The following is a 27,022-nucleotide window of genomic DNA, read 5'->3' on the forward strand; positions in this document are numbered from 1 at the left end:
TTTTGAAAGATGGAATTCATGAAAAATTACCATCTATAGTCTACAAATTGCTGTGCACTACAGGGTCTATTAAACAGTAGGACATTTTATTTTATTTTATTTTATTTTTTATTTTTTTCATTTATTTTTATTAGTTGGAGGCTAATTACTTTACAATATTGTAGTGGTTTTTGTCTTACATTGATATGGATCAGCCATGGATTTACATGTATTCCCCATCCCGATCCCCCCTCCCACCTCCCTCTCCACATTTTATTTTAAGAACTATATATCCCAGGCTACCATGCCCCGTAGCTAGTCTCACATCAAATGCAGTCTTCCTGAACAGCCATTTTCTCAAAGTTCCCATGTCTGTGTAAAGTAAGTTGTTAGGAAAGCAGGATAAAAATCTGGTGACTGAAAACATCAGCCATCCACATGCTCTTCCTCTTTGAGAAAGGCAAATCTGAACATGTGTCTCATCGTCAAAGATGAACAATCACGAAAGGCTTTAATGAAGCCCATGAAAACAAGAGCAGGGTGTAGCAAAACATGACCATTATGAAGCAGCACAAAGTAACTAGGAAAGAGCAAGCCAGGATGAGAAGATGCCCAGTGAGATTGAAAGAGATATGGGAGAGATCCTTAAGAGTGACAGGGAACTAAAGCAATACAAAAACAAGGAGACCTTCATGCCAGGAAGTAAAGAGCACATTCAATGATGCAGATACTCTCGTGGAAAACAAACTTGAGAAATTTTTGCAGAACACAGAGTAAAAGGATAAGAAGAAGGAAAAAGAAATGGTCATGTATATAGAGGGCAAAGAATGGAATTTAAGCTAAAGCTAATAATGTTGAGTACTCCTAAGGAACCAACAAAGATAATATAAACAGAATAATTACTAAAAATGTAATGGAAGAAAAAACTTTGTGTTGAAAAAAGTCACATTCTAATAAAAAGCCTTCAAAAAGACACTCCCCCCCAAAACACTACAAAATCTGTTCTTGCGAATATATTATTAGGTTTTAGAAAAAATAAGTGCTCATGCAGTAGAAAAAAATTTTTCAATGAAGGAATTAAAATTAAGCTTTAATTTTTCTTATGTAACTCTAAATTCCAGAAGAACATGGAGACATATCTGTAAGTTTTGCAAGAGACTAGGTTAAAATGCAGATATTCAAAATTAGGCAAGCACACTTTCATTGACAAAGATAGTAGAAAGATGTATTTTTAGATGTACATAGTGGCTCTCTAACTACCCTATATGCTTTTTTTTTTCCAAAATGTAAGATAAACTATAACTAAAATAAAATAGACTTGACAGTGTGCATTAATCACCAAGAGATGATTCAAAACCAGAATTTAATAACAAGAACGTTAGCATTTAAAAAGTGTGTAGAATTTTTCCTTATCCACTTTGCTCAACAAATCCATGGATCCATTATAACCTGATGTATTTTGTGGCTTAAAGGAAAAGGTTGGCCTTACCTTTTTTGTTCTTGCTCCTCTCCTGATATAGGAGATATATCTTTGCTAATCTGTTACTCACCCTATGTTTAAGCTGGCATTTGTGGCCCTTTTGGATGGCTATTGAGTTAGATCAAAGGTAGTTTCCTGCCACACGCCTAAGCCACTTTAAATGGTGTGACACTGCCCTCAACTCCTAATGTGGGGACCACATGCTTTGTCCTACTCGGGTGCAGCCAAAATTGGACCTTGGTGGGCACCTAACCCATGACCATCAAATTATCGGTGATTAAAAGAATGGAAACTGAGTCAGACCGTCTGGGTCCAGATCTAAGATTTGCCCACTTAACTTTGATCTTCATTTTCTTCTTTCATGAAATGAGCTTAATGGTTTTTCCTATTTGGTTTGTCTGAAGTAAGGATTAAGAGTTAAGGCAAGCACTCTTTGGTACATGATACCTTATCCTGTTGCGTGTTATTATTGTTATTATTTTTTATTGGAAGATAATTGCTTTATAATATTGTGTATTTTTATTGGAAGATAATTGCTTTACAATATTTATCAACATGAAGCAGCCACAGGTATACAGAAGTCCCCTCCCTATTGTTATTATTATTTGAAAAGATGGGAGAAGTCAATCAAATTCTCTCTTCTTTCTTGAACTGGATTTGGGTAACTCAGAGTCAGCAACTAGCAACGAGAACAGGAGTTTAAAGCATGCACAGAGAGGAGTTATGAAATAGACTTGCAAGGGGTGTTGGCAATTTGGAGTTTGGAGATAGTGGAAACTATGATTAAACAGAGTGTATCTTTAGGCAAATCTGATATAAGCCCAGACAGAGTCACATCACCTCATTGAATACATGCCCTAAAACACTTGTCTTGAGCATATACACATTCACCCTTTAGAGATTATCTCTTCTATGACTGTAGGACTTTTCAGCTTCACCAAATAAGGTAGCTCCCTACTATGGACTGAATCAATTTGTATTTCCAGAAAATTTGTAAGCTGAAATTCCCATACTGTGATGATATTAAAGAGGTGGGTGAGGAGGCCTTTGGATGGTTGTTAGATCATCAGGTGGAACCTTCATGAATGGGATTAATGCCCTTATATAAGAGACTTCAGAGAGATCTCAAGCCCTCTCTCTGCCATGTGAGAATACAGTAGGAAGACTATAACATGCAACTAGGAGAGGATTCTCATCGGAACCCTACCATGCTAACTCTCTGGCCTCTGACTTCTAGTCTCCAGAAATAAATTTCTGTTGTCTAAAAGTCACCCAGTCTATGGTACCTTGTTTAGTGGCTTGAACAGTCTAAGATACTCCCTTTATATAGGGAAATCTGCCAGAGTTAAAGGTAAGAAATGGGAATCTGGGTCTGGGATCTAAAATGGGGTTGAAGTGATCTTCCATTCTTTCTGGGATGTCTAGTCTGCCTTTTGTCTCTGCCAAGCAACAGATTAAAGACCAAGCTTCTACGCATAGAAGTAAGGCCTGACTTGATTGAAGGAGGGTCCAGCTTAGTGGAACTTTGCTAAGTGCATTCAGCTGAGAAATTTAGGTACATTTCTATTAATAACATATCCAACTTGTTTGGACTTGGGCAATTTCTAAGAATAATTATGAACTTTGAGTCATTCAAAAGACTCATTTTATAAGATTTCAAGATATAATTAGCAATGTGGTATGGAATAAATGAAAGGGTACAGCTTCAGGGTTGATGCCTTGTATATTTATGTCTCAGACCTTTCCAGTGCTTTTAATTATTTTGATGATAAAGAATACAACAATGGGTGGATCTTTGAGTCTGTGGTGTATAGTAACTGTCAGCCTAGGGCAGTGGCTCTCAGCCAGGGATGGTTTTTGTCTCCTGGGAACATTTGTCAATTTCTGAAGACGGTTTTGGCTGTCATAACTTGAGGGCTTATGTGATTGGCATCTATTGGGCAGAGGCCAGGGATGTTGTTAAATATCTTACAATTTAGAGGATGAGCCCCCCCCCCCCGCCACCGCCCTGCAAAAAAAAAGAATTATTTGGTCAGATGTGTCGATAGGGCCAATATTGAAAAACTCTGACCTAAAATAGAAGCTTAGGACTTCTATTGAATGTTCTTTTTTCAGCAACTAATGAGAAAAAACATGGGGGAGACAAAAATGTCAGCAGCTCTCCATGGTATTCAGAGTTCCTCAGGTCCGGATCATTTCAGATGTTGCTGTTTACCAATGGCAACCAATTTGTTTATTTTCTAAAGTTCAGAGATTTCATGGGGACTTATTATTAAACTGCCTGTTGTTTTCTCTTTTCACAAGCCTATTTTAATGGCCTGGTATTGAGATGTCTGACATAGAGATCTTTTTGTTCTGAGTGCTGGATCTATTTTCACTTAAGATTTTTCTAGACAATACATCCTTCAGCCTGAAAATTCAAGAAGTATAAATCCTGCCCATGGTTCTGTCCTGTCTCTATCCCCAGTTGGCAGGCCTTCTACAAGCTCCACATATACGTTGGACATAGCGCTTCCTAAAAGTTTCATAATTAGAACGCCCTATTCCTCTGAACTGTTTAATTTTTAAACTTAATCTCTCTGATAAGCTATAACCATTCAACTCTGAATCATTCTTCTAGTGTCAGAATAGAAGTCTAAATGGTTACAATATTTACAAGACTAATCAAGATCGCCAAGAAAGCCTTATGGATGTCCCACTGTGTCACATGTAGCATGTGATAGGCTCAGATAGGTCTTGAAAATTTACCTGACAAACACCTTGACATATAATTTTATTAATGAATCCTAGAAACTCATTGGAAAAATTCCTTCTATTCTGAGTTATTCAGGACACTGTTCTTGAATATAGGGGATTCTGCATAAACATCTTCATAACTGGAAAAGTATAAGAGAATAAGTATGTCATCAATAAGGAATCCATTATTTTTTAAAAAATAAAGATAGTCTAGCACAGAAATGGCTACCTAGTGAATTTTGAAGGGAAATCTGAGGGATGGTTTGGTGGGTTTGTTTGCAATTTGTGGGATATGAATTTACAGAATGCATGCAAAGATATTTTAAAGAATGCTAGTTGTAAGGTTAAGAGAGTAGGCTTCATAAATTTAAACATGGTCCACATAGTTAATAGATATACCCCTAGAACTGGACGACTGAACAACAACAGAACCTTAGAGTACCCCTAGGAGCTTGATCCTAACTCTGGAGGGCATAAGAAACCTGGTAGACTCTGTCAAGCAGTGGCTCCTAGCCGTGTACACAGCACTCCTCCAGGAGAGCCTCTCATGAAGGAACTGTGTCATGGGAAGAGCTTCCCTTCCTATTGAAAGTGAATTGAGAATCTGATCTGTCGACCTACCTCTGCCATGGCTCAAGCTCCCAGTTTACTCAGGGGCATGCCTGTAGCCGAGGACTCACCTGTCCTCGAGTCCACTCTCTAGAAATGCAGGTGATACAAGGCCCTGTAGAAAATGGAGGTTCTCCAAAGTCCTTGGCAGGCCCTGTAGGCTGTTGAGAGAGGATAGTGAAAATTCCTCCTGATGCCTGGTACACAGAGGGGTCTAGTAGGGGCAACCCATCCACATGGGCTGCACTTGCAATTCAGCCCAACACTGACACCATCTGGATGGAAACAGGAACAAACCATTGTAACCAACGGGCTGAACTTGGAGCATTTTAGCTGGTACTCAAGAACCTTGGCCATTACCCTTTGCACTGAAAGTTGCGCTATTTTAAAGGGATTAATCCTATGGCTTGGACAATGGAAAACTGATGGGTAGATGATCATGAATAAGCCCTTGCAGGGGCAGGATAATGGAAAGATATTTGATTTCTCCTCCAAGAGCCTGTGACAGTCCTCACTGTTTTCCACATCCCAGATCACAAGGTGCTGACATCCCCCGGTAATTAGGAAAGCTGATGCTCAGTAGATACGGCAGCTTGTATACGTAGAAAGAGTGGCCACCCTAGAGCATGGGGGGATGGTGTAACGCCAAGGAAGCCAGATTGACCTTGAGATACCGTGACGCGATGAATGCAGTCACAGCACATCTGTGTGTTCTAAACAGTGCACAAGGCAACTCCCTAAGGACTCTGGGACAATGCCCTTGATTTCCCAGCTGGCTAGGGACTGGCAAATTGATTATATTGGGACCCTCCTTCTGAGTGAGGGTTCTAGATATGCCTTGGTTTGTGTGGACATTCTGTCTGGTCTAACCCAAGCTTTCTCCTGTGCCTGCATAAACCAGGTTGTCACCCTTGTGTGATTAGAGAAACGGAGTGTCATGTTTGGATACCTTCACCAAAGAGACAGAGGATGGGTCACAATTTGAGGTTGTGTGTGCAAGACTGGGCAAAAGAACATGACATCCAATGGAGGTTCTATCTCCTCTATAACCTGTAGGCAGTGTTGTTGGTAGAAAGGAAAAATGGAATATTAAAGCAGCAGATTCAATTACCAATAGGTAAAACTGCCTTGGCTGGGTGGACTAAAGTACTTCCTTGGGCTTTAATACATTTGAATGCTTTGAATGATCAACCAGTAGGGCATGATGACCCAGATGCCAGACTTGGGACCCCTGCTGAGATACCCCACATTGTAAAGGCAAGGTAACGGTGGGATATGGACACTGCCCTACCTCTCACCTTGCATCAAAGTGCTCTGCTGCTAAGCCCCCATCACAGCTGGGAGAGGCCTTACCTCCTGGAATTTACAGTGGGATGTTCCACTGGGATGGGTGAGTTACTTTGCACCCTGAGTGAGGGGAACTACTCAGTCTCTGGTAGAATCCTGCTTCCTGCTGCAAATCAGGCCTACTGAAACGTGCTGTACCTGGGATGGAACCCACAGTGCTGAAAGAGGGGAGAAGGTATGTGTCCTGGTCTGACAAGTTCCTACTAAAAGGAATCAAGAAGCCCATACCCACACTGCCTAAGGTCTCAGTTTGAGTTTCTCTAGATAAGACTGGAACTTTCTTCTGTTTGTTTACTCTGTGTTCCTTCTGTGAAATTACTGCTTATATTTTGTTCATTTTTATTAGATTTTATATCTTCCTATGTGGAATATTTGTTCAGATCTTTTGCCATTTATTTCCCTTTTGGGGGTACTAGTTTTCTTCTTATTGATGGGTAGAAATTCTTTGTTTTTTATGCTCATGAAGTGTTGTGTGAGTTGTAAATATTTTCTACTTTAAATTTTTGACATATCTTTTTATGTATAGAAAATTTTCACTTTAACATGCTTGAGCTAATCTATTTTTCTTTTTTGGTTTCTGTTTTTACTCTTTTGTATAGTATTGTTTTTATAATTTTCTGGACACAAGGCTTGAAAAACACCTTTTGTTAATTTATTTATGTTTACTATGGTTTTTGTCAGAATAGCATTCAGAGTTATTTCACATTTTTTTTAACATAATCTAAGTTCATATAAATTAAATTACAGTTTGTCCTCACTGTAGAGTATAGGGCCAGTAATTTGCAACAAAACTTCTCAGTTTCCTTGTAAATTCCCAAGTTAAAGAACCACTTTAACTTTAAATGTAAGTCTTTAAATATAAGTACTCACATCAGCTATATCTTATCTTACTATTATAATTAAGATCTAGTGTCCAGAATAGGAGAAAACTGAGCCTCACTCTACAGAGCTTTGTTTTAAACTATAATTCCAGGTGTGCTACACACTGCTTTGGCTGAAATCTACGTAGTAGGCTTTACAGTCTAGAAGGGTCAGATGTGTACAGGAATCCATCCATGAAGCCAAAAATTGCCCTGGTGTAAATGTGCCACCAGGATCCATTTCAAAACAGTGCTTCCTCTTGCCAAGGTCAGTGGCTATCACCGAAGTAACCAGAGAATGCTCATGTTCTCCCTCTCAAAGAGGCAACCTCTTTGCAACATTAAATTTCAGCACTTTTTGTCCCTTTCTTTTCAGTGATGGAAATCTTTTTTTTTGTTTGTTTACCCTTTCAAAGAAAAGATTACCACCTTCCTTTGAGAAGTGTTGACAGAGAGACAAATTTGTTTTTAATTTCCCAGAAAATGTTTCCTTATTTTCTGGGAAAGTTTTATTTTCAAAGAAGCTGAGAAAATGAACACAATATCTCCAGGTTTCCCCACATTGGGATTGATTGCTAAACTGAATGTGTGTCAGCTTTGCTGCTTAAACATGAACTCTAGATGTAAGAGTATCTTCTTTATTTACTCATTTAATTTACTGATTCAACTTAGCAGTCAGTATTTCTCACCTTTCTAAAAGTGCTCTCCATACACTGCCCTCTGCACATGTAATTGGGATAAAGCCCTAGAATTGAAGGTATTTAAAATGAGGCAGATAAGTACATATGGGATGAAGCCAGATTTGCTTTGAATACCACTTACATGATCAGTTTAGTTTTGTTTCAAACATGAGCCTCACATACAGCCCTCTTGACCTGAGCACTCCATCCCTAAATGGCAAACTAAACATTCATGAAAATTTAATGGCGAGGAAATTAGTACCTTCTTATGTTTCAGACTGTGAACTGGTACCAGGGAGCACTTTCAGCCACAGGCAGAAGTGTGTGAATGTGCTGGACCAGACCTGAAACGTTTGTCCCTCCAACCTGTCTTTCCTTTTCAAGTTAACTGGCAGCTGAGACGTTCTGAAAGGATACCACCAGGATGCCACCCAAGAAAGGTATTTCAAAATAAAGACCTCGTTGAAGGATATTCTACCTTTCTTAGAGATTAGGCACTTTAAAAAGTTTGTTTCATAATTTTTGTTTTCCTTTTGGGGTAACTCCCCTTTCTATTTTTCTGTGGGTAGGGCCCTTTTGTTTCTTGAGAAACTGGGATGGGTTCAATATTTCTTCAGCTTCTTTGCTTTAATGGATGTGTGATTTCACCAACTAGTAAGTGATCAAATTTACCTTCCTTTCATTTAGGAAGACAATGGGGGAAAGCAAAATACACTGAGATTTTAGTGCAACAACTCAGACTAGGGGTTTAGCCCATAGCAGTGATCTCTTGTTGGATTGGTGCGTGGAGCAACTTTGTGAGGGAGACCTGTCTAGCTTCAGTTTGTGAATTAGATATAGTTCTGAGTTCAGTAAAGTTGATGAGCAGAGCAAAGAGGATTAAGACAGAGAAAGCTAAGAAGAGAGACATAAAACGCTATTAGGGGAGGCATTTATATGAAGGGAAGCAATGTGATGAAGCACTTTTGGTTCCTATGACTTGTCATAGAGATGCATTTTTAGTACCATGGAGATAGTGGTAAGCATGTTCAGCTGTTATTCTATGATGCTAACACAGTTTGATCTGTTGTCAGCCTCATTTCTGTCCCCAAAAGACAAACTGGTAAAAATTTTAAATATGGAAAACCTGGAAATACATATTTGCTTTTCAGCATAGAACTTCCAATCCAAATGGCCTTGGTCTCCATCATTCCGTTAACCAACTTATTTAATCTTAGAATGGAAAGTGGAGACACTAGAGATCTCATTTTGCTGTTTAGTATCTAAGTTGTGTCTGACTCTTTGCGACTCCATGGACTGCAGCACGCCAGGCTTCCTTGTCCTTCACTATCTCCCAGAGTTTTCTCAAACTCATGTCCATTGAGTCGGTGATGCCATCCAACCATCTCATCCTCTGTCGCCTTCTTCTCCTCCTGCCCTCAATCTTTCCCAGCATCAGGGTCTTTTCCAATGAGTTGGCTCTTTGTGTCAGGTGGCCAGAGTATTGGAGCTCATTTAGAGACAACCTATTAAAGTCATCCAGACCTAGCTCTAGAGAGTCTGAGCAGTATCCTATTTAATATGCTCACTTATTTTGTTGACTTCAAACATCTGGGCAGTTTTAAGAATATTATTATCAAAACAAGTCATTGCTTATAAAATGCAAAAGCAAAATCAACCACTTCTTTTGAATCTCAGCACACTTTTCCAAAGAAGCTATTAGACATAGCTCATATTTGTATATTAACTTTTAACAGGTGAGGTTGGTTTTTCATTAATAAGTGTAGAGTTCAAATTTTATATCAGATGTTCAACTTCAGCACCTTTAAGATGTTCCAGCCTGGAGTCCTCAAATTTCTTAGGCTATTTTTGTAGTGAAGGTATTGGCAGGCTCTTTTTGGATCTCCAACAATTTTTACAAAATCTTGCAATATGGCTGCTCAGGCTATCTTAATCATTTGGAAATGTGATCCTAATCCTGAATTGTAATTTAAAATGTTAAATATTGAGTCTTTCCCCACTCTCTCTCTCTTAGCTGTTTGAAACAGATTAACAAAGTGTTAACTGGAAAAGCTCTCAGAAATTTTCCTTCACTGCATCAATGAATTCTATGATTTACAGATAGAAACTGCCTATTGATAAATGGTGGTCCTAGATGTCATAGATGAGTAATGTTTGTAATAGCTATTTGTAAACTCTGATATAACATACAAAATAAAAGTGGCAATCACCATCATGTTTCTTTACTATTGTTTGGCCATATGATTTTTTTCAATAGTGCAAAAATTTGTGGTGCTCTAATAAATGATCTTTTATCATATTTAAAGTTGGAGAGATAGCATTTTCTGTAAGAGACAAATAATATATAGCTGTGTTGGGATTATTAGTTCCCAGAGAAATATATTTTATTTGTTCATTCATTTGGTCATGTATTGGTACATTCAACAAGCAATTCATTTGATTCTTTTTATGTGCTTTAGGAAGAATGAGATGCGACAGAGTTATTTTTCTCGAAGAGTTTATAGATTGATGTGTTTGGGGCAGTACTGAATAATTATCAGAACAAAACTAGAGTCAGAAACATTAGTTTGCAAGTTCTTGAGGGCCTTGAAAATTGGGAACATTGAGGTGTTTGTTTCCAACTTGGCCTGTGCTTTAAGGATTTCCCTGAAGTGGACAGCACTTCCTGGGACTAAAGTGCCCATTAATGATGACAAAGGATGGTATTCCTATGACTGATAAAATGTTGGCATTGTTTTACTTTCATTTCTTTCATTCCACTTTAAAAAATCATGTTATTGAGTATAATTTGTGCACATTGAACTGTATACATTTAAAATATACCATTTGTCATGTTTTGACAAATGTATACATGACATAATGACCATCACAATCAAAATTTCCACTTCCCCCAGATGTTCCTTGTGCCCTTTTGGCATAAATCCATACAGTCTTCACCTACTTCCCATGTAAACCCTAATACACTTTTTTTTCACTGGAGATTATCTTGCATTATATAGAATTTCATGTAAATGGAAACATGCAGTATGTACTCTTTTGTGTCTGCTCCCTTACATTTAGCATCATGCTTTCAAAATTCATTCATATTTCAGTAGTGTTTCTTTTATTGCTGAGTATTCCATTGTATGGTGTACCACAGTTTGTTTATCCACTCATTTGATGATGAACATTTGAGTTGTTTCTAATTTGGGCTACTATTAATAACATTTCTGTGGACATTTGAGTATGGGTCTTTGTGTGAATGTATGAACTGAATGTATGAATTGAAATCAGATTGATTATATTCTTTGCAGCCAAAGATGAAGAAACTCTATACAGTCAGTAAAACAAGACTGGGAGCTGACTGTGGCTCAGATCATGAAATCCTTGTTGCCAAATTCAGACTTAAACTGAAGAAAGTAGGGAAAACCACTAATTACCTTAATCAAATTCCTTACAATTATACAGTGGAAGTGACAAATAGTTTCAAGGGATTAGATCTGATAGAGTGCCTGAAGAACTATGGACAGAGGTTCATGACATTGTACAGTAGGCAGTGATCAAGACCATCCCCAAGAAAAATAAATGCAAAAAGGCAAAATGGTTGTCTGAGGAGGTGTAACAAATAGCTGAGAAAAGAAGAGAAGTGAAAGGCAAAGGAGAAGAGGAAAGAAATACCCATTTGAATGCAGAGTTCCAAAGAATAGCAAGAAGAGATAAGAAAGCCTTCCTCAGCGATCAGTGCAAAAAAATAGAGGAAAACAATAGAATGGGAAAGACTAGAGATCTCATCAAGAAAATTGGAGACAAGAAATTGGGAATATTTCATGCAAAGATGGGCACAATAAAGGACAGAAATGGTATGGACCTAACAGAAGCAGAAGATATTAAAAGGAGGTGGCAAGAATACACAGAAGAACTATACAAAAAAGATCTTTATGACCCAGATAATCACGATGGGGTGATCACTCACTTAGAGCCAGACATCCTGGAATGTGAAGTCAAGTGGGCCTTAGAAAGCATCACTACGAACAAACAATTCCAGTTGAGTTATTTCAAATCCTAAAAGATGATGCTGTGAAAGTGCTACACTCAATATGCCAGCAAATTTAGAAAATTCAGCAGTGGCCACAGGACTGGAAAAGGTCAGTTTTCATTCCAATCCCAAGGAAAGGCAATGCCAAAGAATGATCAAACTACCGCACAATTGCACTCATCTCACATGCTAGTAAAGTAGTGCTCAAAATTCTCCAAGCCAGGCTTCAGCAATACGTGAACCGTGAACTTCCAGATGTTCAAGCTGGTTTTAGAAAAGGCAGAGGAACCAGAAATCAAATGGCCAACATCTGTTGGATCATCGAAAAAGTGAGAGAGTTCCAGAAAAACATCTACTTCCGCTTTATTGACTATGCCAAAGCCTTTGGCTGTGTGGATCACAACAAACTGTGGAAAATTCTTAAAGAGAAGGGAATACCAGACCACTTGACTCACCTCCTGAAAAATCTGTATGCAGGTCAAGAAGCAACAGTTAGAAGGGGACATGGAACAACAGACTGGTTCCCAATAGGAAAAGGAGTACATCAAGGCTGTATATTGTCACCCTGCTTATTTAACTTATATGCAGAGTACATCATTAGAAATGCTGAGCTGGATGAAACACAAGCTGGAATCAAGATTTCTGGGAGAAATATCAATAATCTCAGCTATGCAGATGACACCACACTTATGGCAGAAAGCAAAGAAGAACTAAAGAGCCTCTTGTGCTATCCAAAAGTCTACAAGCAATAAATGCTGGAGAGGGTGTGGAGAAAAGGGAATCCTCTTACACTGTTGGTGGGAATGCAAACTAGTACAGCTGTTATGGAGAACAGTGTGGAGATTTCTTAAAAAACTGGAAATAGAACTGCCATATGACCCAGCAATCCCACTCCTGGGCATACACACTGAAGAAACCAGATCTGAAAGAGACACGTGCACCCCAATGTTCATCGCAGCACTGTTTATAATAGCCAGGACATGGAAGCAACCTAGATGCCCATCAGCAGACGAATGGATAAGGAAGCTGTGGTGCATATACACAATGGAATATTACTCAGCCATTAAAAAGAATTCATTTGAATCAGTTCTAATGAGATGGATGAAACTGGAGCCCATTATACAGAGTGAAGTAAGCCAGAAAGATAAAGACCAATACAGTATACTAACGCATATATATGGAATTTAAAAAGATGGTAATGATAACCCTATATGCAAAACAGAAAAAGAGACACGGATGTACAGAACAGACTTTGGGACTCTGTGGGAGAAGGTGAGGGTGGGATGTTCTGAGAGAACAGCATTGAGACAAGTATGCTATCAAGATCAAAGATACAAACAGATCACCAGCCCAGGTTGGATGCATGAGACAAGTGTTCAGGGCTGGTGCACTGGGAAGACCCAGAGGGATGGGATGGGGAGGGGGGATCGGGATGGGGAACACATGTGGATCCATGGCTGATTCATGTCATTGTATGGCAAAAACCACTATAATATTGTAAAGTAATTAGCCTCCAACTAATAAAAATAAATGAAAAAAAATAAATAAAGAGCCTCTTGATGAAAGTGAAAGAGGAGAGTGAAAAATTTGGCTTAAAACTCAACATTCAGAAAACTAAGATCATGGCATCTGGTCCCATCACATCATGGCAAATAGATGGGGAAACAATGGGAACAGTGACAGACTATTTTGGGGGGCTCCAAAATCACTGCAGATGGTGACTGCAGCCATGAAATTAAAAGACGCTTGCTCCTTGGAAGAAAAGTTATGACCAACCTAGACAGCATATTAAAAAGCAGAGACAGTGCACCAGCCCTGAGCACTTGTCTCATGCATCCAACCTGGGCTGGAGAGGGAGGTGGGAGAGGGGATCGGGATGGGGAATACATGTAAATCCATGGCTGATTCATGTCAATGTATGACAAAAAAACCACTACAATATTTTAAAGTAATTAGCCTCCAACTAATAAAAATAAATGGAAAGAAAATTAAAAAAAAAAAAAAAAAAGCAGAGACATTACTTTGCCAACAAAGGTCCATCTAGTCAGAGGTCCTTCTAGTCAGGTTTCTCCAGTCACCACGTATGGATGTGAGAGCTGGACTATGAAGAAAGCTGAGCGCCAAAGAATTGATGCTTTTGAACTGTGGTGTTGGAAAAGACTCTTGAGAGTCCTTTGGACAGCAAGGAGATCCAATCAGTACAACCTAAAGGAAATCAGTCCTGAATACTCATTGGAAGGACTGATGCTGAAGCTGAAACTCCAATACTTTGGCCCCCTGATGCAAAGAACTGACTCATTGGATAAGACCCTGATGCTGGGAAAGATAGAAGGCAGGAGGAGAAGGGGACGACAGAGGATGAGATGGTTGGATGGTATCACTGACTCAACGGACATGAGTTGTATAAGCTCCGGGAGTTGGTGATGGACAGGGAGGCCTGGCATGCTGTAGTCCATGTTGCGAAAAGTCAGACATGACTGAGCGACTGAACTCAACTGAACTGAACTGATGAATTGAAATTGCTGGATTGTATGGCAAGTGTTTGATTAACTTCATAAAATCTGCCAAATTAATTTCTAAAATGGCTGTATGATTTTATGTTTTCACCAGCAAGATCACAGTGCTGGTGATCAGTAGCCTCACCATGTTTGATATTGCAAGGGAATCTTTTTAATTTTAGCCTTTTGAGAAAGTGTGTGGTTTTTAACCCATCTTTGTTGTTTTATTCTCATAATTTCTTTTGGAGTATTTCTTTTAAATTTCATTTTATTTCCTCTATTAGCTCTTTTTTGTTGTCACTCTATTTTAGTGAGCTTACAAGATACATCTTTAGCTTATCACATTCTACCTTCAAATAATGGTATTCTACTTTACATATGTTTTAAGAACATTACCATAGTATAGTTTTATTCCCCTCTCCTATATGTCATGTTATTATTTTTGTATATTTTACTTCTACATGTATTATAAGCTCCACAATCTATCTTTATTTTTTGCTTTAAACACCCAGTTATCTTTTAAAGAAATTTTGCAAAATAAGAAAAAAATGTTCATATTTATCTGTATATTTACCACTTCCAGTCATTTTTCTTCCATGTTTCAGATCCAGATTTCTATCTGATATCATTTTCCTTCTGCATGAATAACTTCCTTTAGTATTTTTTGTGGGGTTTCCCCTGTAGCTCAGTTGTTAAAGAACATGCCTGAAATGCAGGAGTCTGATTGGAATGCAGGAGACCCGAGTTCAACTCCTGGTTCTGGAAGATCCCCTGGAGAAGGAAATAGCAATCTACTCCAGTATTCTTGCCTGGAAAATCCCATGGACAGAGAAACCTGGTAGGCTATAGTCCATGGGGTTGCAAGAGCTGGACATGACACACCAATATTTTTTGTAAACCACACCAGAATGTTTTTTGTATAACAGGCTTTTTGGCAATGAATTCTCTCAACTTTTGTTTGAAAGAGTCCTTATCTTAGGTTTTGAAGGATATTTTTCAATGGAAATAGAATTCTAGTTTGAGAGATTGTTTTTTGTTTTTTTTCTTTTAGTGTTTAAAGATTTCTCTCTTTCATAGTTTCTGGTGAGAAGTCTGTGATTATTCTTGTCTTTATGTCATTATGTCACTTTTCTTTGTCTGCTTTTAAGATGTTCCTATTACTAATGTTTATTTTTACAATTTGTTTTTGCTGTGTCTTTTATAGTTTTATTAATCTCTTTTTCTATTCGGAATCTGCTGAAATTTTTGAATATTTGGTTTATAATTGCCATCAAATTTAAAACAATTTGGTCATTATTTCCTCACTTTTTTCTGACTCTCACTCTGATTACATATATTTGAGACTGTTTACCAACATCTTATAGGTCTCAGATGTTCTTTTCAGTTTTTAGTCTTATCTTCTATGTTTCATTTTAGATAAAATTGATGTCTTCAAATTGGTGTTCTTTTCTTCATCAACATCTAGACCACTGTTCATTCCTCCAGTACATTTCCCATTTTACATACTGTATTATTTATCTTGAGAGTCTGATTTGTATTTTTAATTTTTTTTTAATTTTAAAAGTTATGGTCTTAAACATATGGAGTCTATTTATAATGCTATTTTACTATTGTCTACTAACTCTATCATGCTGGATTTTACTGGATCTGTTTCTATCAATGGATTCGATTGCTCTCCTGGGAGGCATTATTTTCCCAACTTCTTTGCTTACCTGGTGATTTTTTAATTCACTGTTGAATATGTTAAATTTTACATTTTGGAGTCCTGGATTTTTCTGTATTCCTTTAAATATTGTTGGATTGTGTTCTGGGATGCAATTAAGTAACTTTAAATTAGCTGGATGCTTTATAGATTTGGTTTTAAACTCGGTAAGGGTGTTTTCAGAGCAGGGCTAATTTGGTCTGGACAATAACTTTCTGCGGACTATAACAAATGCTTCATGAATTCGGAGGTCTCTCCTCTCTGACTGGTGAAAAATCTGAACTCTTCCTGACTCTTGTGAACTTCAGAAACTATTCTGTTCATCCTTTCTAGTGTTCTTTCTCTGACCTTGGTAATTTCCTCACATGTATGCACACACCAGGCTTCCCTGGTGACTCAGTGGTAAAGAACCCACCAGCCAATGCAGGAGACCAGGGTTCGATCCCTGGGTTGGGAAGATCCCCTGCAGAAGGAAATGCCAACTCACTCCAGTATTCTTGCCTGGAGAATTCCATGGACAGAGGAGCCTGGTGGGCTACAGTACATGGGGTTGCAAAAGAGTCAGACACGACTTAGCAATTAAACAACAACATGCATGTATCAGTACTCAGCCAACATTTGAAAAGGTTTGCTTGCAGATCTAAAGCTTGCCCTCTTTCTCCCTTTTTTTCTTTCTCTCTCTCTGTGTGAAATCAGAATCATGTCTCCTTAACTGAGGGAGACCAAAGACTCTGTGTATGTTCCTTCTCCCTGTGTTGCAGCCTAGAAACTCTGCTCAGGCAAAATGTTCAGGCAGTATTCTGGGTGATTCTCATTTGCTTTTTTTCTTTGAGAGATCACTGTTTTGGGCTGTCTATTGAGCAGAGTCTGAAAAGAGATGTTTCATGTATTTTTTCCGGGTTTCTAGTTGCATAAGGGAAGAAGGTTAGTACATTCTTAGTTGCTTCATTGTGGCTAGAAGCAAAAATTCAAATATTGCATTTATAGTATGCTTTGGCTTGACTGTGTGAGGATTCCCTTTAGTTATCATAGCTGTCAAATGATGTAGGGTAAATACCTTCAAAACATATTTTTCTACTTTGGAGTAGTTTTCACGGGCCTGTTTTTTTTTCACCAAAGATACAGATTTTTAGTATCTGAGTTCCATATGCTAATATTCAGAAGCATGAGGCATTAATATATTCATATATTTTAATGGGGAGAAAAGATAAAATTACACTCTTGTCTGATGTTTTCATAGGTCTTGGAAAGGCTTGAAGAAGGGGCATGAAGTTCATAAACCATTGAGTGAGAGATATTTAAGTGATCCAAACCAAAATTGCCCTAGACAAGAAAAATATCCCTGTGTAAAAGTTGAATCTCTAAGGCCTTTCCTCATGCTACAACAATTGCTTGAGTTTGTAAATTTATCCCTGACACTTCCCTGATAGCTCAGTTGGTAAAGAATCCACCTGCAATGCAGGAGACCCCAGTTCGATTCTTGGGTTGGGAAGATCCCCTGGAGAAAGGATGTCTACCCACTGCAGTGTTCTTGGGCTTTCCTTGTGGCTCAGCTTGTAAAGAAACCACCTGTAATGTGGGAGACCTGGGTTCAGTCCCTGGGTTGGGAAGGTCCCCTGGAGAAAGGGACGGTTACCCACTCTAGTATTCTGGCCTGGAGAATTCCATGGACGAGTCCATGGGGTCGCAAAGAGTCCGACACAACTGAGTGACTTTCACTTTCAAATATCTCGTGTTAGTATGTGAGAATTTTTCCTCCTCTTCTCTTTGTGGTATGGGGAAAAGTCAGCTCCCGCCAATGCAGAGATTCATATTTGCCAGTACTGTTATTAAATTACCTTATTCTCTTGTGTTTGAACAAGGTGTCGTCTTTAATTTTAATTCATATAACACAATACACAAAAAAATAATAGAAACTCCTTGACTTCAAGAAGCTCATAACCTATTTGAGGAGATGAGACAAAGAGTAGAAAATATTAAAAAGCAGTACCATTATGAGAAAGATGTCTGAGTGCAGGATATGAAGTATCAATTGAATTGCAGAGACAATGTATACTATGCACCTTTTCTCATTTCCAATTACTTAATCCTCTTCTATGACACCCTACTGACCATTCTTCAGTTTATCCAGGTCAACCCTTAGCTATGGAGCTGAAATTTTCAGGAGATACAAATCTGGTAGACCCTGGGTATGTTTGGATGACCATTTTAAAGTTCTGACTACTACAGTTCTGTTTATGCCGAACCGTAGGTGCTCACTCTTACCACCACATCATATCATCATCTCTTGGCAGTGTGGGGAGTGGAACAAATACTGGAATCATGCAGACCTGGGTTTGAATTCAATCCTTGCTTCACTTCTTCTTGTAAGCTTTACATCTTATTGGTTAAGGGCAATTTGGTTACAGACAACATATTCCAGGTTAGCTAACCTAAGCTAAAAGATACTGGGTTGGGTGGGGGCAGGGAGAGAACCCAAAGGAAAAAAGAGGGTGAGTGTCTGTCTCAGCCTGAACCAGAAACTGAAGCCCTACAGAAAACCCAGGAAATTCTCTTTGTCTCTGACTTCCGCATATCTGCTTCATTCTTTCTGGTTGCATATGGTTTTCTCTCTTTTGTAGTAGACATGACAGGTAAGATTAAAGCTTACAGTGCTTAAAACTTCCATTTTCTCAGCCATATGGGTGAATAAATGTGTGTATGATTATGTCAGGATACAATTCACAGAAAATGTTGGGGAGGTAGTAGAAAAGTTCCCATAGAAGCAGAGTAACTGGGATAATAAAATGATAGTTGTTCACTGCTGTTGCTGCTGCTAAGTCACTTCAGTCGTGTCCGACTCTGCGACCCAATAGACGGCAGCCCACCAGGCTCCCCTGTCCCTAGGATTCTCCAGGCAAGAACACTGGAGTGGGTTGCCATTTCCTTCTCCAATGCATGAAAGTGAAAAGTGAAAGTGAAGTCTCTCAGCCGTGTCTGACTCTTAGTGACCCCATGGACTGCAGCCCACCAGGCTCCTCCATCCATGGGATTTTCCAGGCAAGAGTACTGGAGTGGGGTGCCATCATCCCACTTCTTTTAGTTCAGCTTACTTCTTTATAGGAGATCTTTCATAAATATTAATTTTCTTGTCCCTTACTTCCTTTATAGCCAATCTTCACTCTCTATCCTAAACAAGTTTCTGCTAAGAGTATATAATATGTACTACCCTCAAATAGAAATATGTCTCGATAAAACAGAATTCTTGAGAACAGCTTCCATTTCCATCATTTATCAAGGGAAGAATTCATATATTCTTCCTGGGCCACATAGATACAGTGGAAAGTAACCGGGATTGAGTCATTTGAATGAGTCTTCATCCAAGAAGGCTGCTTGTTGGAGTGAGGATTGTACAGAGACAGAGGCTGCCTAAGGGATGAACTGCTGGGGTTGTACCTGTGGGAGTGCTACAAAAGGCCCTCAGGAGAATGCATCAACCAAGTCTTAGACTGAGTACTTTAGAGTGCACTGTGCATTGTAATGCCTTGATACTGGAAAATGAATATGGCTTATCAGAATGAGGCGATTCTTTTTTTTTTTTCCATTTCAATTTGTTTCAATTGTTTATTAATGGACCAGGTTACAAAAATAATCCTGGTAGATACCTTAGTTCATCCTTCTAATAAGCCTGTTGATCTGGTCTTCCCTGTTGCCAGCATCTCCACCTCCTACAAAATGGGTAGTCTTTTTCTTCATTCCACCTCGTGGAGAAGACAATTTAAAGGGCCACAGGAAGTTGTTTGCTTCTTTGAAACGTTTTCCAACAGTATAGATCTCATAAATCAGATCCTCCATGCAGATGATTCCGTATTTCCCAAGAGATCGAGCAATCAATGTGTTGTCTGTCAGGGCAATTCGCTTTTTGTTGATTTTGCCATAACCACGCTTGTAGATCAATTCATTTACAGACTTCAGATTTGGGTACCCCCATGCAATGTATGGCTCCACAATTCTCAGCATGTTAATTGATGCCTTGTTGAGCTTCACAAAGGTGCCATTGAAGATCTGCCGGAGGCGAAGGAGCTGCAGCACCTTTCGAACCTTTGGGCTCACACCGTTGATACCTCTGATCCTGATGACAAATGCCAATTTGGGTTCCGCGGGTACATAGAAGTTGCCAGCTTTCCGTGCCATCCTAGCCATTCGAATTTCGGTTCTGTACATCTGCCTGTATTCCTTGTGGTAATGCTTAGCTTTTTCATAAATAAGCTTCCTCCTTGCCTTTCGAAGCATCTTTTGGGCAAACTTCTTTCTCAGGCGCTTGATCTTAAGCTCTGCGAAATTCTTTCGCTTTTTCTTAAGGGTTTCTGGCACAGCAGGAACCTCCTTTTTCTTCTCTTCTGCACCCTCCATGGTTCCAGCCGGGAAAGAGCGAGGCGATTCTTATAACTGTAAATTACCAGAAAGCTGAAGGATCTGCCTGAAATCCAGCTTGGAGAGTGAAATCTCATGGAACATGATTAAAGGTAGTATTTATTTACTTTCTAAATTAACAATCTACATTTACTGAAGTGAGCTACAGTTATAGTTAGTAGGACATGTAGTAGATTTTGATGTAAATCATTTTGGTTCAGTTCAGTCGCTCAGTCGTGTCCAACTCTTTGTGACCCCATGGACTGCAGCATGCCAGGCTTCCCTGTCCATCACCAACTCCTGGAGCTTACACAAACTTATGTCCATTGAGTCGGTGATGCCATCCAACCATCTCATCCTCTGTCATCCCCTTCTCCTCCCGCCTTCAATCTTTTCCAGCATCAGCGTCTTCTCCAATGAGTCAGTTCTTCACATCAGGTGGCCAAAGTATTGGAGTTTCAGCTTCAACCTCAGTCCTCCCAGTGAATATTCAGGACTGATTTCCTTTAGCATGGACTGGTTGGATCTCCTTGCAGTCCAAGGGACTCTCAAGAGTCCTCCAACACCACAGTTCAAAAGCATCAGTTCTTTGGTGCTCTGCTTTCTTTATAGTCCAACTCTCACATCCATACATGACTACTGGAAAAACCACAGCTTTGACTAGATGGACCTTTGTTGGTAAACTAATGTCTCTAATGCTTTTTAAAATGCTGTCTAGGTTGGTCATAACATTTCTTCCAAGGAGCGAGCGTCTTTTAATTTCATGGCTGCAGTCACCATCTGCAGTGATTTTGGAGCCCCCCAAAATAGTCTGTCACTGTTTCCATTGTTTCCCCATCTATTTGCCATGCTGTGATGGGACCAGATGCCATCATCTTAGTTTTCTGAATGTTGAGTTTTAAGCTAACTTTTTCACTCTCCTCTTTCACTTTCATCAAGAGGCTCTTCAGTTCTTCTTCACTTTCTGCCGTAAGTGTGGTGTCATCTGCATATCTCAGGTTATTGATATTTCTCCCAGCAATCTTGATTCCGGCTCATGCTTCATCCAGTCCAGCATTTCTCATGATGTACTCTGCATATGAGTTAAATAAGCAGGGTGACAATATACAGCCTTGACCTACTCCTTTTCAAGTTCGGAACCAGTCTGTTGTTCCATGTCCAGTTCTAACTGTTACTCTTGACCAGCATACAGATTTTTCAGGAGGCGGGTCAGGTGGTCTGGTATTCCCATCTCTTGAAGAATTTTCCACAGTTTGTTGTGATCCACACAGCCAAAGGCTTTGGCATAGTCAGTGAAGCAGAAGTAGATGTTTTTCTGGAACTCTCTTGCTTTTTTGATGACCCAGTTCTTTTTCTTAATGGAGCCAGTTAGAAGCTTTGAACAAGACAGTTAAGGAATTCCTTACAGGATGGTATGGCTCATCTATCCTGTGTGTCATCCTGCTCCTTGTATGATCTGGCTTGGGCTCTCTAATTCTAAGACCTTAATTATGTATGACAGAGTTTTCACAATCTTTGCTTTTTAACTCTGAGAATGACTTCATGATGCTCTCTTTTTATGCACCTGAGGGCTAATGGTCTATCTGTCTTATTCCTCACGTCTGTTCTTTCTCCTTGAAGGTGAAGATTGTCTAAAAATTGTGCAGACTGAAGAGGCCTTCCTACCCTTTCAGTGTTGTTCCTACCTTCTGCTGTTAAGTCTAAACTGCAAATGGGTCCCTCATTTATGCAGCACCATGACATTTCCTGGGTAATGAACAGTCTTACAGCAAGAGTAGTTCATTTTGTTTTTTTCATTCTGCAGCTAATATTATGTGCAAGTTAAACTTGCAATTAGTCCACACCTTAAAATATGGTGATTTTGTGAAATGGAATTCTCTAACTTCAGATAGACTTCCTTTTCATTGAACTGACTGAATTACATTCAAGTCAATAATTCTGTTCTTAAATATCTGGTTTTTGAGAGGCAGTGACTAATACAACAGCATCTCCTACCCCAATTCTATCTGCCTTTAAGAAAATATTTTTGACTCAAAGAAAAAGATGTTTTCCTGCTCTTCTATTTCTGTTCCAACTCCCCAAATATGCAAAAACTTCAGGTTTTCACAGTTCCAGAGTTTCTCTGACTCCACATAAAAGATTTCAATATAGAAACATATTGATAATGCTAACCTCCCACAGAATACTTAGAAAATAATGCAAGAGTCTTCTTGCAAAAACATCTCCTGGGCCCTGCAGGAGATACTTGCAAGTTCCAGTCAAACTTATGATGTAGCCCTAGATTTGTGTCCTTGTGTGGCTTCTCCTTATTATAATACCACCGTTGTGATCTAGGATCCAGTACTCTAAATTCTCTGTCCTTTTCATTTTAGCTTGCATTTATTATTTTTATCCAGGTATTTGGGTGGAAAATATCAATATATTATTTTTACACTAGAATTTAAATTACTGATGGGTAAAGGAGTGCTTTTTAGTGTTCTTCTATGGCTCATATTTTTTCAGACCTTGCGTAATTCCTAGATTGTCATTTCCTTCTGTCTCTTCCTTCATCAGAAAGCTTAGATGGTTTCTGTCGTTGCCATGTAACATTTAGATAGATTTCCCAGACCACTATGTCAGAGTCTTCTGCCATTTGAACTTAGTTTTACTCTGTGTTCTTATTTGATCTATTTGATCCGCTTTCCATTCCTTACCCGTTTGATTAATAAGTACTAACATCACTTCTCTTTTGGCTTCCCACTTTCTGTGCTTCTTTTTCTGACCAATTCTTTTCTTTTGACTGCTTTTGTCTTTCAAGTATATCAGTAACTTCATTTTAACTACTTTTTCTGCCCTGGGAGCCATTCTATCTCTTTAGAAAGCTTTTGCCTGTGTCATATCTCATCTTTTATGTTTTGATGTTTAATAGCAGGCAGAAGTTCTGTTTTCTTTTGTTTTAATAAAATGAGGAAAGTGTGCTCACTTAATGTTACATTTTTTAAAAATTGTTACTTTAAAAAAAATAAAGAATAGAAAATTCAACAATATGTCATAGCTAGCAAAATATTTGTAATCAGGACTCTTCTAGAAATTTCAGGATGTATCTTATCACTGATCACACCGGAAGACATGGGAAAGCAGGGGCATGGTTGACTTTTAATACCATATATCTTCTACTGCCACAAGAATACTTAAGACTTAGTAAGTATTTATTGAGTGACCGATTGACTGTACTGTGATTAGGTATGTGGATAGTGAGTAGAGTGATCCTTGGCTTTATAAGACACCTCCTAAGACCCATTTTCAGGTAGGTGTAAGATGTGAGTGTAGTCTAGGACCCCACTCCTTATTCTTAGCTCACTTTTGCAGGGAGAATTAGAAAAGGAGGCTGGCCTCTGACACTATTTTCCTTGGTAGGTTATATGAGATCGAAGGCAGAAATTAAGGAAATAGGTCTATTTTTAGACTTGGTGACTTATTTAGATAGGTTGCTGTAGAAGGTGGTGCAAAGATATTCACACATAGAATATCACATCAAGGGTGCTTTAACACTGCATTCCAATGATCTGGGAGGGGTTGGGTGGAACAAGTCTGGAAGCAGGTGACTCAGGCTGTGGGTCAGGAGACCTGAATATTACCTCTGGCACTATGATGCTGCCTTAGCTTATAGACTTTGAGATTAAGCTAATAGACCTCCAATCATTTGTTTTATCTAAAAAAAATCTGTGGAGCTTTTTGCTTCTCTTTAAACTTCTCTTGTCTGTAGGTGATGTCTACAGGCCTTATCAGCACTGACCACTAGGAAGAAAAATTATCCCACTCATGAGAAAGTGGCATTTGCTTTCTCTGTGAAGAGGAATGATATGTGTAACTGTGCGCAGAAGTGGGAACACGGCCTGCAGTTCCCTGCCATGTTCCTCTCCATCCCCCTGCAGTTACGTTTCATTTGTGTGGAGGAGGCCGGGGTTATGTGAGGAGCAGAGCTGCCAGACTGAACAAATGCTACAGTGAGAAGGCAGGAAATTCAAATATCAAAAATGTCAAGGGGAAAAATTTACACTAGCTACATTAAAAAGTGCTTTGATGTTGAGAGGTACGAGAGATGCAGTTAAGGAAAACAGGATCTTCTCTAAGGAAGTTAGGAAAGGAGCCTAAAGAAGCAGCTCTCATCTCTTGGGGCACAGCTCTTATCTATTCCCTCCGTGGCCTTTGCCTCCTCCTTCCTGTGACTTTGCTCAGTAACTTTTTTCCTCTTGGAAAGGTTTCCTATATTAACCCAAAGGCCCCAAGCAAGACTCAGGGGGAAATATGGTAAGTCTGAGACTGGAAGGAATTTACTGTATAATATCCCTATTGTTCACTGATGGACTGGTTTATTCAGTCATTTATTCATTCACTCATTCTTGTTACAAATATTTACTGACCACTACAGTTTGCCAGGCACTAAGGACAAAGAGTTAAACAAGTCCAGCAAAGGTTGATCCTGCCTCCCTGGAGCTTACTGCTTGTGGAGAAAATGAACAGTGGCTCAGTTTACAAATAGCTGGACTACATAGCGTCAGACCGCGACAGTGCTCTGAAGAAAACTAAAGCAGGGTAGGAGAACTAGAGATACCTGGTAGTTTTTTATTTCTCCGTCTTTCTAGTTGCTTTTGCAGGTAGCATGGCAAAGGAAATTTCCAGCGTTGACTTTCAAGTTAGGGCATTTTTCTACCCTATGTCTCACCCCTACGTTCTCCCTCCAGCCTGTAAGATCTATTCCCTTGGATTCTGCCGTGTAAGTCAGCTTCCTTCCTCTTGGCTGCCACATATTCACTATAAAAATGTACATGCACTACCTTCCTTTGCCTAGAGATACCAGACTTCTCTGTTCTCTCATTTTTGAAATGTTGTAGAGATCGCTCATCTGCTGATATTCCTTCTTTCCCTTTGTCTTGTGGATTTGTACCTTTTAAAACATTCACTACCATGAGTAGTTAGATCTTGGGAAGTACTAAAGGCAAACATGTATACAACCCACTATATTTAAATGAATTCATCCACTTAATCTCTAAAATTTGAGATAATAACACAATCATCACTGGGTTTCTCTGTGGGTTCTGGACATTTTTAATCCCTGTAATTTTTCAATTGCTTGGCAGTAACATAGTCACGTATGTTGACCTAAAACAAACAGATTGCCAGATATTTCTCCACCAAAAAGAGATTTATCGGGGATCTACAGAAAATTGCAATTAGGGATCTGCAGCCATGGTGAGCCACATGCAAGTTCCTGCATGAAGAGAAGGGGAACACTTTTAAAGAGAGGAAAAGAGTGGGGTGTAAATTGGGAGACTGGGATTGAGACATACACACTAGTGTATATATATAATAGTGGAGAAGGAAATGGCAATCCACTCCAGTATTTTTGCCTGGAAAATCCCATGGACAGAGGAGCCTGGTGGGCTATAGTCCATGGGGTTGCAAACAGTTGTACACGACTGAGCACACACACAGCCACACACATATAAAATAGATAACTAATAAGCACCTACCACTGTATAGCCCAGGGAACTCTAATCAACACTCTGAAGAGTGAATTAATGTATATGCATAACTGATTCACTTTACTGTACAGCAGAAACTAACGCAACATTGTAAATCAACTATACTCCAATAAAAATTATTTTTAAAACTGTGATAGAAAGGAAAAGGAAATCGATAGGGCTTTAGTAAGCCAAGAGTCCATGGCTTTTCATTGGCTGAGTCTGCTAGGAAAAGAAACTGTCTTTCTACTGGGCTCTGTTTTGGTCACAGGGTGTGAGAGCTCCCCCTTCTGGTCTCCAAACTCTATTTAATTGAGGTTTTTATTTATTAATTATTTATTATTTTATTTATTAATTTTTCATAGCTAACAGTGCTTATTGCTATAAATTCCAGCCCCCATCTTGCCTACCTCAGAGGGGTTGTAACTTTCTCTTTACCAACTCTGCTTCTTTTTTATTAAGATTTTTTTTTTTTTACTTCTTTTTTAGGGATTCAGTTTAACTCTCAGATCTGTTCACAGGGAGCCTTCAGCAGTTTATCTATTACAGTGTAGAATTTTCTACCCAGTAACAGTTTCCATGGGGGGTTCTGCTTGTAGATTTTGCTCTGGTAAATTGTAATTCTCTGTATTAGCTTGTCTCTCTCTCTCTAATTTTGGGGGCTGCCTTGTGACCTTGATTCTCTGACAGGTGTTAGAAGAGTTATTGACTTTCAGTTTTAACAGCTTTTTCTTGTTTTGGGGGTGGGAGTGATGACTTCCAATCTCTTTACATCTAGAGAGTCAGTGGGAGTCTACCTCTTTAATGCAGCTTGTTCTGACCATTTCGACTCTCTGGGATGTTTCCTCTCTCTTAGCTCCTTATTTTTGACATTTAATATCAGGGTACTTACATTCCACCTTACTCCAACTATTTTATTTGTGCATAGCCTATCTTCTAGCTAGACTGGACCTCTTTAAATGAAAGAAAAACATTTTATTTATTTTACGGTTCCCCAGATTTCATTAGATTATTATAGATTTGAGTACTTCTGTATATCAGACACTGCCACATACATTTTATGTATTTAATTATCATAACACTCCTATGAAATTATTTGCTTTTACAATTTGTTGAAATGAAAGCTGATGCTCGGAGAGGTTATACGTAGCCTGTGGTCATGCTTTTTGAAGTGGCAGAACTAGGTTTTGAACTCAGGTCTCCCTGATTCTAAGAAGAAG

The 27,022-nt window shown here is 39.0% G+C and overlaps 2 protein-coding genes across 2 annotated transcripts in view; one reads left to right on the forward strand and one right to left on the reverse strand.

Annotated features, from left to right (window-relative positions):
• Positions 1–19,494: 19,494 nt before the first annotated feature.
• Positions 19,495–27,022, reverse strand: part of LOC122686324 (60S ribosomal protein L7-like) — a 675,506-nt gene continuing 667,978 nt past the window's right edge. The window contains exon 2 of the mRNA XM_043891505.1: positions 19,495–20,291. Coding sequence (XP_043747440.1) covers positions 19,552–20,291 — 740 coding nt within the window. The 3' untranslated portion in view covers positions 19,495–19,551. The remainder of the gene's footprint in view (positions 20,292–27,022) is intronic.
• The window catches only part of TMC1 (transmembrane channel like 1), a 117,634-nt gene continuing 115,552 nt past the window's right edge, over positions 24,941–27,022 (forward strand). Inside the window, exon 1 of the mRNA XM_043890663.1 lies at positions 24,941–25,025. Coding sequence (XP_043746598.1) covers positions 24,941–25,025 — 85 coding nt within the window. The remainder of the gene's footprint in view (positions 25,026–27,022) is intronic.

The sequence above is a fragment of the Cervus elaphus genome, chromosome 29 (genome assembly GCF_910594005.1).
Source record: "Cervus elaphus chromosome 29, mCerEla1.1, whole genome shotgun sequence".
NCBI classification, from domain to species: Eukaryota; Metazoa; Chordata; class Mammalia; order Artiodactyla; family Cervidae; genus Cervus; species Cervus elaphus.